This window comes from Pleurodeles waltl, chromosome 6 (genome assembly GCF_031143425.1).
Source record: "Pleurodeles waltl isolate 20211129_DDA chromosome 6, aPleWal1.hap1.20221129, whole genome shotgun sequence".
Classification (NCBI taxonomy): Eukaryota; Metazoa; Chordata; class Amphibia; order Caudata; family Salamandridae; genus Pleurodeles; species Pleurodeles waltl.
In genome coordinates this window covers 1,540,368,443-1,540,386,732 of record NC_090445.1, presented here as the reverse complement: position 1 = coordinate 1,540,386,732, position 18,290 = coordinate 1,540,368,443, and the positions used below count along the sequence as shown (strand labels likewise).

General features: G+C 43.5%; 1 protein-coding gene across 3 annotated transcripts in view; it reads right to left on the bottom strand.

The window, feature by feature from the left end:
• Positions 1–281: 281 nt before the first annotated feature.
• Positions 282–18,290, bottom strand: part of H6PD (hexose-6-phosphate dehydrogenase/glucose 1-dehydrogenase) — an 83,566-nt gene continuing 65,557 nt past the window's right edge. For all 3 annotated transcript variants that reach the window (XM_069241157.1, XM_069241158.1, XM_069241156.1), the window contains exon 5: positions 282–17,272. In XM_069241157.1, the coding sequence (XP_069097258.1) occupies positions 15,921–17,272 (1,352 nt within the window). In that variant the 3' untranslated portion in view covers positions 282–15,920. The remainder of the gene's footprint in view (positions 17,273–18,290) is intronic.

The window sequence follows — 18,290 nt, the reverse complement described above, 5'->3', positions numbered from 1 at the left end:
ACAAAAAATAACTTCTCTTTTTTAAGCAATGTTGTTTCCTTTAGCACAACATGTACTACCTTAGTGAATAGGAAAGGACTAAGAAGAGAAAGAGTATGAAGTGGTAATGAGAATTTAAAATAAAACACTCACCTTTGCATGTAATCATTGTGAAATCCAACACTGCACAGTTGGCCTTTGTTAGTCAGGGACAATCAAGTGTGTTATTGGCGGGTACATTTACAGCCCCCCTACATCCTATTGACCTAGGGCCAAGAAAATCACAAATGCAAAGAGGCAAATCCAGAGAAACAAACTTTTATTGTATGAAAAATATACGTAAAATACCTTAAAAAGTGACTTTGCAATTTACTTATAAAAAACTGTTTCATAAGAAAGTCATCTTCCAGTGTTTGAAGAGCTAAGAAATGTGAGGCTCGCGTATTGATCCTGGTATATACATTTAAAAAATAACTTTGACAGTCATGATTCTTGCCTTTCTGGGACTAAGACCAGTGAAGTGGCTTGAAGCAGCCTAGCACGGTGAATACAACTACAATAATGTAGTACCAAAGCAGGTTAGTGTGTTGACAGTTGGGAGACTTTCCTAAGGTCTGAAATCCATCCTTGTTGCTAATGCCTACTAGTTGAACGATGCAGAGCTGCTGGGAATCTCCACCAAAAGGTAAAAAGACCCTAACTGGGCTCACATGTTGGAATCGTTCAATCTATGAAATCGGCTGGTGCAGATGATTCAGATCACACAGAAGCTACAGCGATACTGACAACAACTAGAGGCCCAACAGTCCTAAAGCCACCATCATAAATATAAATGGAATCCTACCCATCTTCCTAAATGTGGACAAGAGGAGCTAGATGATACAATTTGAGATCATATATCACCACACCCACCACCTGTCCAACCATCACCTATCTTGAGGCAGTACTAGTCTCCACCTTTACTGTTTTTACTCAGTATTAAAGCATGGATGTGCCTGTCGTAGGCCTATGTAGTTTGCTCATCTCCAGTCCTTTCTACATGCAGACCCTGCATGGTCTGCAGCTATGATCACACTCTCTCGCTACTCAGTTCCAGGCCAAACCAGTCCACCCATCATCTATCCACTGTTTAGCACCACAATGTGTACGGTAACCAGCTTTACTCTTTTCAAGTATCATTGTTTACATGTGTCAGCACTAAGCCCAAGCAGTCTTCCCATCTAATGCCTGTCCTGCAAAGTTCTCGCAACCCCCAGCCCACTAGGAGGGCTATTTATCCATTTGTTTCCATTTCTGCTCTTTAATGACAAATCTTACTTTCAAATTTACCTTTGCTTAGTGGGTGTAAATTTCACACGGTTTCTAGGATAGAATGCAATACGGAGAGTGGAAAAATATACATTCTGTGCTATTCCATTCTCATTGTGTGCAACCTAAGACTACCACAGGCACCAGTCTGTCCTCTCCATGCACAGGAGAAACTGTTCCACACGTAAAAGTATTTTTTTTAATTGTCATTCCTAATACTAGTGCTAGCCTGCTGCTAAGCACTAAAATTCCCAAAAATACAGGACCCAATACACATAAAAGAATATACTAAGAATAACTTGAAGTGGTGCAGTACAAAACATTAGCTTTACTTAAAATCTCCTTGTTCCAGAGTCCACCATTCAACCATGAGACAACATCTCACATCAGAGAAAGTAAACCAGATGCTGAGAGGTACTGACAATAAGTAAATATCTGATTACAGTACATGATTTTCTTTTGTTTACACAACTGCAAAAAATTTATTTCTACCTGGAGCATTGATTCCTTTGGACATTCATTAATGACCCATGACTTGTGCTTACTACAATAAAGATGCGGTGAAAGCCTGGATTCCTTTGAAATGCAGAGAAGCCTGGTACTGAAGTGGCATTTTCCTCCTGGCGTTTTAGACTCAGAAGTAGAGGGGTTCTTTCCTACACAACTTTAGGAGTCTGCTGTTCTCCACAGGTCAGACAACTCTACACGATGTAAGAGTTTCTTTGGTTGTACCCTCTCAATTTCACTCTATTTCCTGGCCCAGGTAGGTGAGTTTGAAAGAGTCATGAATGCCTTTTGCTTATGTCTCTTTAAGGATGGCCGATTGGGTTACGCTGGAGCCAAATTGTTAACATCTTACCCTGTCTTGTGTCATAACGAGACCCTGGCTCTGTACTAAAGCTGTAAGCTACTTTGCAGGGACCTGAATAGGTGAGGAGCATGAAGTAACCAAAGACATCAGCAGTGGGTGCATGGCTATAATGAGAGTCCTTTCATAAGGAGTTGGGACATAACTAGTACCTAAAGGTATTGTTACACTATGAACGAACAACCAGCAAGCCTGATCGACTTTGGTGCTCCATAACCTGGCCGCATGGAACAAGAGAGATCAGGTGCCAAGCAGCTTGGGTGTCCTTGCAGCTAGATCAGAATAATGATTTCACCCATTATGCACCTATTTTATTTATGTGCTGCAAGTGCTCTCTTGGCACAGTCTGACTCTTGCCATGGGTCAGGTCATCTCCTTACATTGGGACTTAGACGTTTTATTAAGCTTTCCCGTCTGTTGTCCTTTTCTTCCTTTCTGACTGCCTTTTCTGCGCAGCCTCACTCACTAGCCTACTTTAGTTTATTCTAAGGAGCTAAAGAGGAAAAACATTTTTCTTCAGTACACCAGTTACACTTATAGAAGGTGCTATGCTAATTACTTCATTTAATTAAGGTTTTTACTATCATGGATAGTGTGTATTTTATTAGGTGGTTCACTATTATGTTTATTTAATGTAGATTTCTCCCCTTATATCCAATCATAATTTTAAGAAAAAAATGGAGGTAAATATACTGTGATCTTCTCTGGTTTCTACACCATATTGCATTCAGACTCAACACACACATTTTAATGAGGGTTACCCTTACAATGATCATGCACCCTGCATTTTGACTGCCTTTTGTATTGGTTTTTGCCAGCTTTCAGATGGCGCCTCTATTTGTTGTGAACAGCTAAAACACAAACAAAAAAAAATAGTTTAAAGGAAAAGATAAGGGCAAAAGGGGGGGGGGGGGGCATAACAATAAGCTGTGTTAACTGGAGAGATTTGATATCTTTATTAAAGTAGACCCTGCTCTGCTTTTGCTGCATCCAATTGCTGTTTTTCCAAGAAAGTGAGTGCCACTTGGTAACCACATTCTTGATGCCAGGAATATGAACTGACCATATTACTTAAGAAGATAATTGCCTTAGGGTCAAGTTTAGATGCCTTAAGCGCCTTTGACTATCGAGATGGGCTAGAGCAATACCCCTGTAGCAATACCTCGTCTCATCTGATAATCCTGTAGGTGAGTCTTGTGAAGTTACAAACCATGCGGGGTATTGTGACTGGCCAAAACTAATCTTAAATGGGGAGGGAGGAAGATATCAAACATAGGGTTACCCATGAGGTCCTCAAAGAAGGGAGGCTAGGAGGCTGCCTTTAAATCTTCCACAACGTTTTTTCAACACTTTACAGGGCTTCACAGTTGCCTCAAAAAGTTTATGGGTGAAGAAAGAGTAAGAATAGTTCAGGTTAGCAGAACATGAAAGAGACACTGTCCCTCTGCTAGGACAATATGGCTTAAACTTAAGGGGAAGCTCTTCCAGATGGAGGTAAAGCCTGGGTTTGACCATCGTGTCCAGTGTCCTAGCATTTCAGGGTAAGGAATCGGCTTAGGATTCAGGCCTTTTAGTGGAGACTTTAGAAGGCGTACTAATACAGCATGGGTGGAACTACCTATTCCGGAATACGGAGCGGGAAAGGAGGTGGGAAAGACTGGGGCACTATGAGGTAGTGGGGAATGTCCCTTATCTTTATGGCCACAACACACTTTCCTGAACCTTGCTGAATAGCGGACACAAAAAAAGGGCAGAAAAAGGGACGATGTATAATTAGAAAGAGATAAGCGCCATAGCAGAGATTAAAAGAAAACCCATCTGCCAGGCAGTATAATTATAGTGGCGACAACAAATAACCAAGCAATTGGGAGTGCTCAGGGGAAACAGGTTCCCCAACATACCAGTGTCTTGACAGCATAAATAATAATAAAATGGTCAATGCCCCCCATTTTATTACAGTTTTCTCTTTCCAAACTCAGCCATTCTCTTGTATTGTAATTTACACTTGCTCATCTTCAGCGATTAACAGAAAAACAGAGGCAAGGCAAACCAAATGATGCACAGCATATGTGCCCAAAGTCAGCATTACACAAAAGTTTATAATTATCATTCAAAATAACGGGGATGTGACCATCGTGAGAACACCCCGCACTAAAATTACAACACCGCACCCAAACTACACAAGAGTACCTAACAATATCCTTTTTGAAGTGAAATTGTACCAGTCTATTCTCAGGTGAGATGCTTTGCCCTCTGCTTGCAACCAAACAAGCACAAATCTCTACAAAACCATTGCGCCTTTGCGTATAGATTTCTTTAGCCTGATTTGGGTTGGTACTTTGTCTAAATTAACTCTGCAACTTACTAAAGACTAGCCTAGAACCTTAAAAACGTAAACAAACAGTCTCATTTCTTGTCCTTTGTTAGTTCAAAGGCCTTGCATAACAGTGGAGCAGTTAGGACTTCCTACCATTTGCTTGCAAGAAAGTGATTTGCAAACGTGAGTAATTTTTCCATAAGGTTCTGTACTGTCCTGATTTCTGGCAATTTCATTAATTCATTAAAATTAAGGTGTTGGGGTTGTGCTTTTGGACTGTGCATGCTCAAAAGTACTGACCAACTCGTGCCTTCCACTATCACACGCAGTCTAACGATCTGCATCTCTTCTGTAGCAGACTTCCATGCCCGTTCACTTCATAGCCTCTCCGGCAATGCTGCCAACCAAGAGTAAAGGGAGCACAGCTGTCATAATAGATGCCTTCCCATTAGGATACCTTCCACTAAGAAGCAGCCAGCCTTCACACTGACGTACATTCAGTTTACTATCGCCAACCTATGGGCGGTGAGACAAGGACTAGGACCTGGCAGCGAATGAACATCGCAGATGCTCATTATCCCAAAAACACATAACTGCCAAAACAATCATCACTGAAAACGTAAAAAGCAATAAAACATTAAAATACAGAGGAAACCCACCTAACATCCCAGGTCACTAATTAAATGGGAGAATAGATAAACTCGCCAGCACACAACTAATATATCACATTATAATTTTTTCGACCGCAACACAGCCTATAGCTCTTCCTCAAAAAAAATATTTGTTTTACTCATCAACCACATAGTTTTTTCTTACTTCATCAATTTTCATAATAGTTAGGATCCCCAACTAAAAACTATTGGCGAAGGGCAGAAAATTCAGAAAGAGACCTGCTGTTGGCACCTAGCTCAAGTGAGATGCTTTTCTTTCACTTGCTGCTCTGTGAAGACCACAGAGGTACAGTGGAATGGGAAGGAGGGGTCTTCAGGTTACCAATTTATAAGTGGTGGAACCAAGACACAGCAGTTCTAAATCTCAACTCTTCCTGTGACACAGAGGTTGACCCTGAGCAAATTGCATTCTCAAAGCACCTGCAATTCCTAATCTGGCAAACGTACTTTGCTACAGACCGACATACATGAATAAGCACTACAAAAAAACCTGTAAATTTACCTATTTAATTAAATTATGGCACATCGTGTCACTTACATGCAACCTCGCACAGACCACTCTTTTTAGTGTCCAATTGGTCCCAAAAGTAGAAATAAATACTTTTCAAGCCCTTGAATATGAAATCTCACTGTTTTTGTGAAAACCTTGCAGCAAAAATGCAAAACCAGCTGATCACAACACTTTCATCTGTGGGTGGAGGTGGCAAGATGTTCTGTATATAGAGCTCTTTAAGGCAGTATCTCATCTGCAGACCAAGGATAATCCTTGGAGGTAAACATTAATATTAAGTTGCAAAAATGACATGTAGCCTGAATCTCCACTTCCAACATGCAGCGTGGATGTCTCATGTTTTTTTAATAATGTCTACTACTATGGCTATGCCTCAACAGTCAAACTGGGGGTTGCGCTACATGCCCTGGCGTCGCCTGGGGCTTAGTAGATATTTCTAAGACTGAACAAGGCACATTCTTGCCAGGTAAGGCTAGCAGCTGCAGTGAGGTCTGGTTGCAAGCTAAACAAACGTCCTTCAAGTACTGAATACAGCCGGGGTCCAAGAGCGCTCTGTGAGTGCTGCACTCATGTAGGAACTGGTGCACCGTCAGAACAGTCCATGATGAGGCTAGTCATGCACAAGGCAACTCATTACCTCATTGTCACTCTCCTTCGTCAAAGTCCTTAAGAAATGAGGCCCCACCCTCTAACACAGGCACAGGCAAGCACAGAAACATAAAAATGTTTCTCGACTCAACCCCTTCCTTTCAAAGTCTATTTAAGCCCTCCTCACCCACAGCCCTTCCGGTATTTTCCTGTGTCAGTTAATGCTGTGACAAACTTTTGCTGAGGATAGTGGTCAACAGCCATCACCCAATGGCTCATGTGTGAACCCCTGTTCTTTCACATTTTGGATGAAGATTGGGGACCGGGGGGGGGAGAATTCAAAGTCCAGGGCAGGCGGAACAGGTCTTGAGACAGTACTACCATAGGTCAATTAGGCTTGGGGTGGGTGGAATTTCAGGTGCCATATATTAGGGTTAAGGGCCAGCCTCTTTGACTGACCCTTGATCCATAAGACAGTCAAAGTAGGTGGGTATAAATAAGGTTAGTTGTGGTAATTCATGTAATTAAATATGGAGAGGGATGCAGGAGAGGCAGTTAGAGAGGCACTGCATAGAGTGTGTGTAGCTGGCTGGGATGATTTGATTCTACTAGGTGTCTTGGAGCAAGCGTGGGTGGACATGGACCATCCACGCAGGCAGGCGGCCAAAGGGTTAGCTGCAGCAGTCACCGCATGCTCTCCAACAATTGGGAGAAAACGGTCACAGCCGATTAGGGCTACTGCTCAGGTGCACCTTATATGTGGGCATTAGAAATTACAGTCTGACTCACCTAAAATAAGAGTAAAATCAGCGGGTGGAAGGGCTACAAAACATGTCGAAAAAAGAGCCTGCAGGGGAAGGAACCTCCCGTTGACGAGGGCACCTGCAGGTTCTTTTCTGAGGCATGTGAGAAGTCTTTGTGGGGTAGCAGGGGGCCTTTTGAGGAGATGTCGTCTGGGCCACAGGTGGCACGAAGCGTGGTGGTGGCAGCTGTTGGGTGGCAGGAGGTGCACAATGATGCCATGCCCCAAAGCTTGCAGGGAAACATAGTTCCCGGTGAGTGTGATGTAAGCGCCTTGTCTCTGGATAAAGAATTAACAGAGGGGCTTGCCTTCAAGCAAGAAACAGGGTTTTTAAAAATTAAGGTTGTTGGTAAGAAGATAAGAAGCTTTAGTGACTTGGGGGTCCACAGATAACCCTCCCCACCCCCCAGACAGGAGCAGCCTGGATGGGCTTTGCCCTACAACGCCAGCACGGGAGAGGTTGGTGATGAATCACAGCCCGTGCCAGTGTCTTCTATGGCCCTAGTATGCCAACAAGAAGTGAGGAGGCAGTTGTTGGTGTCCTCTCCGATGACGAGGGACATGTCACCAATTCTACAATCACCTACAACTGTGGCTGGCTGGAGGGTGTATGATGGGTAAGTGGGTGATGGAGAACTCCTGGGTGTAAATGGGGGTGTGAATGTGGAGGCTGGGGATGAGGAATTGTCTTTGGATTTCAATGATGAAGCAACTGAGGTGAAAGGAGAGACTGTGGATCACGATGATAAGGGCAGTATATTTTTGAAGGCTAATGTAGTGGGTGATGCTGTTAACAGTAGTTGGGAATTTGGTGCCTTTCAGTAGTCAACGGCGGATGGGCACTTCAAACCTCCCAACTGATACTGAGAAGTTTTTCAGAAGACAGATCAGAAGGAAGACTTGTAAAGGATGAAATGGCTTTCACAAGGTACGCAGAATTGGTGGTCAGTTTGGGATATAGGATCACATGGGGTAAAAAGGCATAAAATTAAGTCAGTGGGGGTGAGCAATGGAATAATAATACCCGGGGCTTCGGATGTGAACACTGCTATGTTTTAGCAAAGCGGGGGGAAAAAAGAGCGGTTTTGGAAACTTGAGATGTTACAAACAACAAATTAAGTTCCTCATGGAAAGAGTCAGAAAAAGAAGGAGGGGATAAGACGGGGGCATCAATAATGAGAAAAAACAAGAGTCAAAGTTGGACAAAGAAAAAAAAAAACTGCCCTACGTGGTCTGACCATGCTGTTGGGTGCCCATTGGTCAGCCAAAACTAAAGAGAAAAATTGAAAGGGAGAGTTCATGTATATTTTTAAATGTCTTCATCAAGAAATTCGGGTGAAAGAGAGATTAAGGAAGAGGAGTGAGAACTGGCGAGGCATCCCTGGGTACCCATTACCATTAATTATTGGATATCAGCTTTCTGCACACATAGCTAATGGGCTTCCATTCCATTACTGCCCTTATTGGGTGCCCCGTCTAGGGAGGGGCGGAGTTTGCTAGGAGAGGACAGCGGATGTTGCTTGGAGGAGTATGCTGTGGATTTAACAGAGGAGCTTGTTTTAGACGATTGTGCAGGTATGGGCAGGAGTGTTCTAGATGTGGGGATAGGCACCTGCTTACGCAATGGTTTGGGCAGTTATAATCAGATGACTCAGGGGTCCTTTACAGGGCAGGGGGCAGGGGGCAACAAGGCCCACCTTACGCAAGGGCACCTACTCCAGTTAAAGTTGAAAAATGTCTGGGTGGTTGGGTAGGTACCCTGACAGGGAGGCAGCATTGAAACTTCAAGAAGTCTTTCAGTCTGGTTTCAGGATGGGTTAACAGGCCTTTAGACTGCGGCGCTGGGCAGAGAATTTGAGATCTTCCTATTGTGGTCAGGAAGGGGTTAACACAGAAGTACTGGAGGGGAGGATTGCAGGCCAATTTTTTGATTGGCCACTGCCTGATCCCATGGTGTCTCCTTAAGAGGTTGCACCTAATCAATGTACAGGGTATTACTGCCTCATTTATCATCTATCATGGCCGATAGGTTCAACTGTTAATGATTATATTGCTTATGAGAACGCATCAGTGCACTACGCCACTGTAGAAGATGCCACCACATTGGTGCGCAGGAGGGGTCAAGGAGCAGAATTGGCAATATGTGATGTAAAATCTGCTTTTCGCATATTGCCTGTTCATCCTGTTGATGTCCAACTTTTGGGAATGCAATTTGATGGGACAATTCATGTGGATAGAGTTTTGCCTATAGGCTGTGTGATTTCTTGTTCCCCTCTCCAGTATTTCAGTACCTCCTTGCAGTGGACAGTGAAGAAAGCAGGTTCCAAGTCAATGTCACATTATCTGGATGATTTTCTATTTGTTGTACGAAGTGGTTTGGGTGAATGTTTTAAGTTATTGAATACTTCTCAGGAAATAGCACATGAGTTTGGTGTTCCTTTGGCTCCTGAGAAAATGGGACCAGGCACACTCTTGATTTTTCCAGGTATCAAACCTGATACGCTAAAAATAGAAGCAAAATTACCAGCTGATAAATACAAGAAATTGTTGCTATATTAACAAAGGTGAGTGAGGCAAGGAAGTTGGCATCTTAAGTTTGCTTGTAGGTTGTAAGGAAGGACTTTTTTGCAGGCGGATTGTTTTGGCTGTATGTGGGGCACAGTTACTGCACCATAGAGTGCTGGCCATCTTGGCTTTGCAGTCAGATTTCAGAATTCAGCATAAAGTTTTGGATTGTTTTAATAGTATAAGCATGTTTTTTTGGAGAAGAGGAAACCACCTGGTATGTGCAGATGTTTTCGGATGCAGCTAAAACCATTAGCTTTGGCCTTTTATGGGATAGGCAGTTGTGTGCTAAATAGTGGCCAAGTCACTTGTTGAGCCAAAGTATAAGAATTGCTTTTCTTAATTCTTTCCACTATTGGTTGCACTCGTTGTATGGGGCAGTGAGCTAAAAAAAGGGTGGTGTTCAATGTGGACAACATGACTGTGGTGCAGACGGCAGACAGGCAGAAGGCTAGGGACTTGAGGGTTTGGTGAAGATTTATGCTGGGTTGTCTGCATTACTATATAATTTTTAAAGAGAGTCACATCCCAGGAACAAGCAATGAACTAGCAGACTCTTTATCTCTCAGAGTGTCTGCCAAATGGCCACGGGAAAAGAAGACAAGAAGACTGAGTTACCGTCGGACATCTGGGCACTGGGGGACTGTTTTGAATGTGATGAAATATTTGGTATACGGAATCCAGGTCTATGAGGAGATTGTATGCACAAGATTGGAAGGAATTTTTTATGAGTGGTGAGAGACAAAGAGGTGGTGTTGAGACTGGTATTCAATAGCATACTGAGGATGTCATGGGTTGTGTTGTTAGTTGATAAAGGTTTATTAGCACCAACGGTTCCTGGTAAATTGGCTTGTTAGTCATTTTGTGGTAAACTGATCTGGGGTTACGACCCAGCAGAAGGCGGTTTGGTAAGATGTGCTTTGTTGGGTTGATCTAAGTTTCGGAGATGGGGTGGGATTGCGAGGGAACCAGTTCTTTTTTCTATGTGATTAAGCTAATAGAGGTGCTGTAGTTTTGTCGTTACAATGAGTTTGAGGTGTGTGTATTTAAGCTTTGTTTGGTCTTGATGTTTTTTTGGGGGGGGAGTTAGGATGTTTGAGTTGTTGGATTTTAGGGACAGGCCAGGTTTGCTATTTTATAAAAGTTTGGTACGCATTATCTTTGCATTGCAGCTGCTTCGGAAGTAGGGTGCCTGGGTCTACAGAGCGGAGACAGGTGACTTGTAAGGTGGAGGTCTAGATGTGTGGATCTATATATAAGGAAAAGAAAGACTTGTAAATAGGGAACATTGTGTTTGTTTTACTAAGTTTATTTCATTTTTCGTAGGTTGTGTGAGAGGCCCAGCCTCTGAAAAAAAACAGTGAAATGGATTGTGGCACGCTCTCTAGTTCGGTAGGCAGAAAGATTTGTGGACAACAGACCAAGTTGCAGGCACAAAGTACTTTTGTGGGAGAAGAGTGGTATGAGATGGGTGACAGCTGTTGCCCTCATTACAGGACTTGTTTGTTAGAAGGAAATGTCAAGACCATTTAATGATCCATTTGGGCGAAAATTATTCAGTTCAGTTATCCAACTGTCATTATTAAAAGCAACAAAGGAAGATTTAAAGAGGATGCAGCAGCTTTGGGCAGGCATTTGTTTGCCTGGACTGAGTTTGTGCCCAGAAGACATTGGCGAGGCGTGGAGAAGGCGAGACGGAAGATCAACATGGCTGTGAGAGTTTTTTGTTGGTCGAGTGGTATTAACGTTTTGGCACTTGAGCATATTGCTGAAATTGATGTTAATGTATACCAAGCTGATGGAGTACATTAGTCACTGTTTGGCAATGCATAATATATGCTGGACCTGTGCAAATTCTTATCAAAGTTGTAGGCTGGAAGAGTATAGTGTTGAATGCATGTTGCTTTTTAGTGTTGTTGTTTTGGCCCGAGTGGGGTGGGGCATGAAAACAGCTTAGCAGGGTTTTCCTGGGTGGCAGTAGATGGAGGAATGGTGAATCAAGAGCGGGCTTATCCACGCCTCAAGGACGGGGAAGCACACCGTGGGAACGGCGGGAGGGGCAGACAACACCGGGGACTGTTGAAGCATGTTAGGTTTGAGAGATGGAAGAGTTTGGGGCAAGCTTGGGTGATGTCATTATATCAAGAATGGGCGTGAGATGCAAGAGTGGAAGAAATGCGAAAGGGGTGGTGGGACGGTGAGGTAGGTGGGATGAAGGGAGCATCTTGGGAGTATACTTTAGGGGGTGGGGGCTGGTAGGTTGTTTACTATGTATTAGCGAGGCTTATACTCTTCTTGTATTATATGTTAATGAATTTTGATAACACTGCATACCTGTCCTGATAAAGTTGCTTTTCTCACAATATGGGGGTCTGTGTAATCATGCCCGAATTACCCATTGCGCCTGCTTCATTCCCAGTCACCCACCCCACACTGAGGGAAGGGGTGTTCAGCAGCTGGTCCAACAAACAACTTCCTGTCATCAACTAGAACTGCAGAGAGGCAGCGGTCTGAGGGGAAAGTTCATAAGATGCTGTGTATGGTGGGTGTAGTGGTTCTCTGCTCCACGTGGAGTACATGGTGCTGCTACAACCTGCTGTATGATGTTTTGCTGTGGTTACAGGTGGCAGAAGGGAACGCATCGTTGAAGACATGGAGGAGAAGCATATCTTTAACTCTCAGGATGTTTCCTCTTCTTGGAGATCTCCTGAGAGGAGGAGTGATCGCTCCTACAGAAGAAAATCAAAGAAGCACAGAAAGGAGTGTACCATTTCTACTGCTCCTCTTACTCACCCTACATCTCCTGCTCCTGGTTAGGTTCCTTATTCGAGAGCTTTACCAACCAACAGGGATGATCAATAGAAAGCTATTATTGAGGCCACAGTCAATGCTGTTCTTAGCAGAAAGTTGGCAACTCTCAAATCTCCTGAAATGCCTCATCTAGAGGGAGCTGAACCCAATTGCATGTACCCAGCCCCTGCAGGGGACCCAGAGTATGAAACACTGGTAGAATAATACATCAAGGGATATTTAGAGATGTTCTATGGCCCTCTACCTCTGTGGATTCGCAGTCTGTCGAAGATGCTTTCGATGGGCATAAACCTGCTGGTACCAAAGCTTGCCCTTTTGTGTCCAGTATCAAGGATTTAATTTTGCAAGAACGGCCAAATCCGGAGAAGCCTGCAATGCCTAAGTCCTCCCAGGAATTGTACCATTTCATGGGTTTCTTTGACAAGTTTACAAAAATGTAAAAAATTGATTCTCCCATTATCTAATCTTGCTGGGTGCCCCAATGTGGCTACATTTCACAGTGATCCTGTGAATAAGGTGGTTATTGCCCCCAGGTGGATTAATTCTGCATCCAAGTTTGCCTTAAGATAAGAGGGTCATGCTGCAAATACCGCAGGGTTATCACTGAATGATTTTCATTCTTTGGTGCAGGTGATGGCCTTAATAAAGTGGCTTTGATAAATGATGGAGAGACAGGCACAGCTGGTTTCAGAAAATGCAGTGGATTTGATGAATGCTGGTGGCAGCTAGACACCAGTACTGAATGCATTTGTGAAAAAGGGGGTTGCAATTTATAGGTTTTCCCTACTGAAGCTTCCTTTCCTGGGTCAGAAGAGATTTGATGCAAAAGAGAGGTACTGTTCCTATTAACAGAAAAAGTGAACAGCAGTTATTTGGTCTGATATGTTGGTGCGGAACAGGGGGCATAAAACAGGCTGTTGAGGATGCAAAGTGGGTAAAAACATTTTTGTTACTCTTCCTCCTACGAGGCAATAGATATGCCATTAGCAGATGTCTCCCCAGTCAAATCAGTGTTTTAAAATGAGCACAGGTTTGGGTTCTTGGGTGTAGATCATATTAACCAAAGGCCATTCTACCTTCCCCCTAAGAAGCACTTTCGACTAAAGGTGGCTGTCTCAGTAAATCAGGTGAAGTCTCTCTCTGTGATAAAGTGTCTATTAGCCTCACCAGTGTTTGGGAGGCTTCTAATTCAAATGATAAGTTGTTTCAGTGGTCCATGACGGCTATTATCCTCGGGGTCTCTACTGTTTCCAAGGATGCAGCAGAGAAACAGCCATTGTGGCCTTTCCAGCTCTCAAGAAACAGGAGCTCCAGCAGAGAAATGAAACCCTTTTTTTTTTCTAGACCAGAGGAATTGGCTGTGCATGGTTCTGCATTGTAGTTTGTCCATGGTTTTCACCTATCTAGATCTAGAGTTCCCCAGTTCTTGCCTCCGGAAAACTGTCCTTGGTCCTTTGGGCCATTAGGATAGCTCCCCCTGAGCCACTGGAATCAGCTGGAGGGAAAATATTGACTCTTATGGTAGTAGTACAAGTAGAAACTGGGTGAGTTGGGAGCCATTCTATGTACTGCTCCCCCTCAGAGATTTCTGTCTGATGGTTATTTTTTTGCCCCAAGACATTTTTTAAATCTAAGATTTAATCGAAGTTTTATTTAGTTGAGGACTTTGTGCTTCCCACTGCTCTGCCAGATGGTTCTGATCTAGCCCGTTTGGGCTAAAGCTCCCTGGATGTGGAGGAAGCAGTTCAGATATACTTTTCTAGAACTGAAAGGTTGTTAAACAGACTCTTTTTTGGTTTCTCCTGGTCAAGGCCACTTGAGCAGCAAGTCTTCTGTCTTCACAATTAGTGACGGGATAAAGCAAGACATGTCTCTGGAATATTAATCGGATAAGGTTCCTCTCCGGCTTTCAGTCACGTGATAGTCTACAAGAGGGACTGCTGCATAGAGAATGAATGTAAGCGAAGTAGGTTCCCTTCTGAAAATTTGAAGTGCATCTCCAGACACCTTTATTTATTAATGACAGGTCCATGTTGCTTCTTCATTTGGTTCTACTGTTCTCAGTGTGGTGGTGTTCCATGCTTCTGCACGTTACGACCACTTCTACCACTCAAGTGTTTTTTTCCTATTTCTTTTTTCATAAGGGCTTAATAGATGGTTAATTTTGTTTGAGGATACCGGTCGTTTATATGGTTTTAACACCCATCTGTGTGCACTGCACTGTCTGGTTTGCTCTGTGTTAATTTACTAGGTGCCTTTTCAGCTTGACATGTTCTCATTTTCCAAGAACTGTGATGAGGAAGAGTGAAAAGGATGTAATGCCTAATTTACCCACTGGTAATCTTTATTACTCCCATACCTGTTCTTCCTCATCACAGTCCTCAACTATCCTGGTCCTCCCGAGGGAGAGCAGGTATTCACTGGGCTCAGAGTTCTCCTGAGCGGCTTGCTAAAAAACAGGAAGTGCAGGAAATTAGGAGGGCTTAAGCAGACTTTCCCTTGAAGGGAAAGAGCTTAATTGTAACATTTTATTTTATTTACGTGCTTACCAGTGCCTTTCTATTGGAGGATGGGATCACATTTCTGGAGATAAGCAGTATGTAATCAGGGCATTATCCTCATTTAATAGTGACTAAATAAATGCTGGTAGAAAACTTAAAAGGTGGAACCCGAAGGTTTCAGAATTATGCTCGGCAGGTCCTACCTCACTTGAATTCCACACCATTAGAAATTGTCATCACTCAGCCTGCAAAAGGTACCTTGCTGTATGCTTTCCTATGCTTCAGAACCTGAACAGGAAAGCTGGAGCTTCAGACACGCTCAGGCTAATGAGTTTACTCTAAGTGCATAGGACAGTTGAAATTAATTGGATCTGCAGTATGTTTTATTGGCTACTTGGTGGCCAATAACATTGGTCACTATGTTCTGGTCAACCCGATTGGACTTTGGGTGAACAAACAGACTGGCCTATTGTCATGCCGGCCTGAAACTGCCCAGAATATTCTTGATCATCTTAGAGGCCAAGGAACCCGATAGGGTGTATAGATGCCCAACAGTGTTCCCCCATGTAGCACCTGTGGCCAATTTTTAATTGTGTAAGGATGCTATAGAAGATTCTAAAAAATGAAATATAGCTACAGAAATCTGCTACTGCAGCACGTGGATACAAAAATGGAACCTCAGATGGGCAGCTCTTTATCTTAGATCAACAAAAAGTCCCTGAGAATTTATCACTATCCTCAAAAGTAGTAACCTCATTACTTATTTCCAAACATGTGAAACAAAACAGGTCTGTACAAAGGCACTGATTGGAGCATGAGCTGCCCTTAAAGTAGTTATGAAACTTCACATTTCAAATTTCTGTTCACCCGGCAAAACCAAATGCTCCCCCTATTCTAAACTACAACAAAAACAATAAAGGGATCCACTTTGATGGTCAAAAGTTTGTATGATGTTGAATGGGAGCGGTTGCCAGGGTAGAAGACAAGATCCCTTCCAGATCACAACAGTAAAGCATCATAGTCAATGTACCACACCATCTGGCCGATGGTGGGGTTCACCCCTGTAATCGGCAATTTCTGGGGATCTTGCCCAGTCCTACTAATTAGAGTCACAATGTCATGTTTCCCCTTCCCCAGCACCAGCACTGCTACTTTCCGGGCCTTGTTCAGGAGAAAAAGGCTTAAACTCATTCTCTGGTGGGGTTTGTTTGGGCTCTCCGTCAGGAGCACCATGCGGTCACTCCCTAATGCCTCAGAGGAGTGAGGGAACAACGAAGCTGTGTGGCCATCAGTACCCACCCCCAGCAAGACCATATCAAAGCTGCCATTGTTTACCAGCTTGGAGATATCGCGGGCATACAGCTCTACGCCCTGGTCATCCTCAACACACAGGCGATCGTTCACATGCACGGGCATGGGGTGGATGTTCACATATGGGACATGCACGTGCTGAAGCAGATGGTCATGCAGGCTGCAGAAATTGGACTCTGGATCAGTGAGTGGAACACATCGCTCGTCCACCATCCATAGGTGGGTATACCTCCATGGGAAAGTGTAGTGATGAGTTGCCAGTCTCTGCAACAGGACTACAGGACTGGAGCCACCAGATATGGCTAGGTGGAATTTTCCTGAAAGCTTCACATATTTCTCAGCTGTCTCATGTATGTCCTGAGCTAACTCTGAGATGAGTTCATCTGTCCATCCAGAAACCAGAGTTGAGCCACGGAAGGTTGACTTAAGGGTCCCAAAGTCTTTGGCAGTGTGCTGACGCGCCCCTGCATCCATCAACTTCAGTGGGTCATCCTGAATAAATGATATTTCGCTGCCAAGGACTGTAAAATCCAGTGTATTTCCATTCTCCATCCCACCGGGGTAAAGGCGTGGCACCTCATGAGTCAAACTCTCCAGCAGTGGAGTCCAAAACTTCCAGGAGGCTAAGAGGTTCTCTCTCACAATGAAGGACTCTTTTCTGCCATGAAAGATATTGGCAATTAGGACTGAGTAGGCCTCTCTTTCCTGCATAGGCCGGTACACATGAAAATCTGTTGCTGCCTGCCCAAATAGATGGAGATGGGGTGGGTGATCTGTAATTTCCTTCCAGCCATCAGGCAGGGCTGGCTTGAAGAGGTTGCGGCTGACCAGGATGGCAGGATAGCCCAGATCTCCATGCCCAATATGGAAGACAACCTGTTTGGGCTTGCACAGGCTGTTGATAGACTCTCTCTGGATGCAGAAGGCTTGGTGTTTGAAGAGCACCCGGACATACGCTTCCCTCTCATCCAACAATTTTCCAGACATCAGGATGAATGGAACGCCTTCCCACCTCAGGTTATCAATATGAACCACAACACCTGTGTAAAAGGAAGAGAAGAGAAAGGGGTCATTATACATGGATAGAACAGAAACTCAAAAGGGAAAGCTGGGGATACTGCTCTAAACAAAAAAGGGACAGAACATTTCAGAGCATTAGAGAGACCTTATTGTCTTCCAGCAGACACCTCACTGTTTGGCCTTCACCAAACTCAACATGACGTACAATGCTACAAATACTACAAACACCTCTTGCCTCACAATACATGTTTAGTCCCATTCTTCAGTGGGGGGTGAAACTGCAAACCTACAGGCAGGAACCCCAGGAAACCAGCAGACTACGGACTAAGAAGTGTTAAAAAAAAAGTAAAAACAAGGAAAAACAAGGATCTCGAAGAACAAGATCCTCCTATCCATCAAAGCACCCCTTCTTCTAAATTTAGATCGCTATAAACAAGCCAGGAAGTCGAATTACACACTCCATTAAGAACTCTAATATTAGTATAATCCAGGGGTGTCCAACACAGGTCTAAAAGTTCCGGTTCCATGCCAGATTTTCATTACATCAACAGAAATTAAACTTATTTACATAATCACTGGTTCTCCTGAAAGCCCTCTATGGATCCAACCCTTCTGGACGTTGGATAGCCCTGGCATAATATGGTATAAAATACCAAACAAAGACCACATTATCTATATACACTTATCACTAAGTCATAGAGAGGAGTACTTCGAAAACTTCAGCTGCAGCTATTGGTGCGTCTGAAATGATTTCATTTTCACAAGAGCGAATAACCTGCGAGAGAAAATCAGTCTACATAGACGTCAGTCTCTAGCCCAAGAAGTTTTATAAAAGTGGGAATTCTGCCTCAATATCTAATGTATAATATCAACCTACAACCACAATATCTACTACCATCATATCATATAGGTAAGTGAGTGTGTTAACAATGGTTAAGAGTAATATTCAAGAATAGACCATCTGTACTTCCCAACACATACTTTACCTGGCCATTTGTTTAGAGTCAATATTGTGGAATAGTTATACATGCAGGTAAA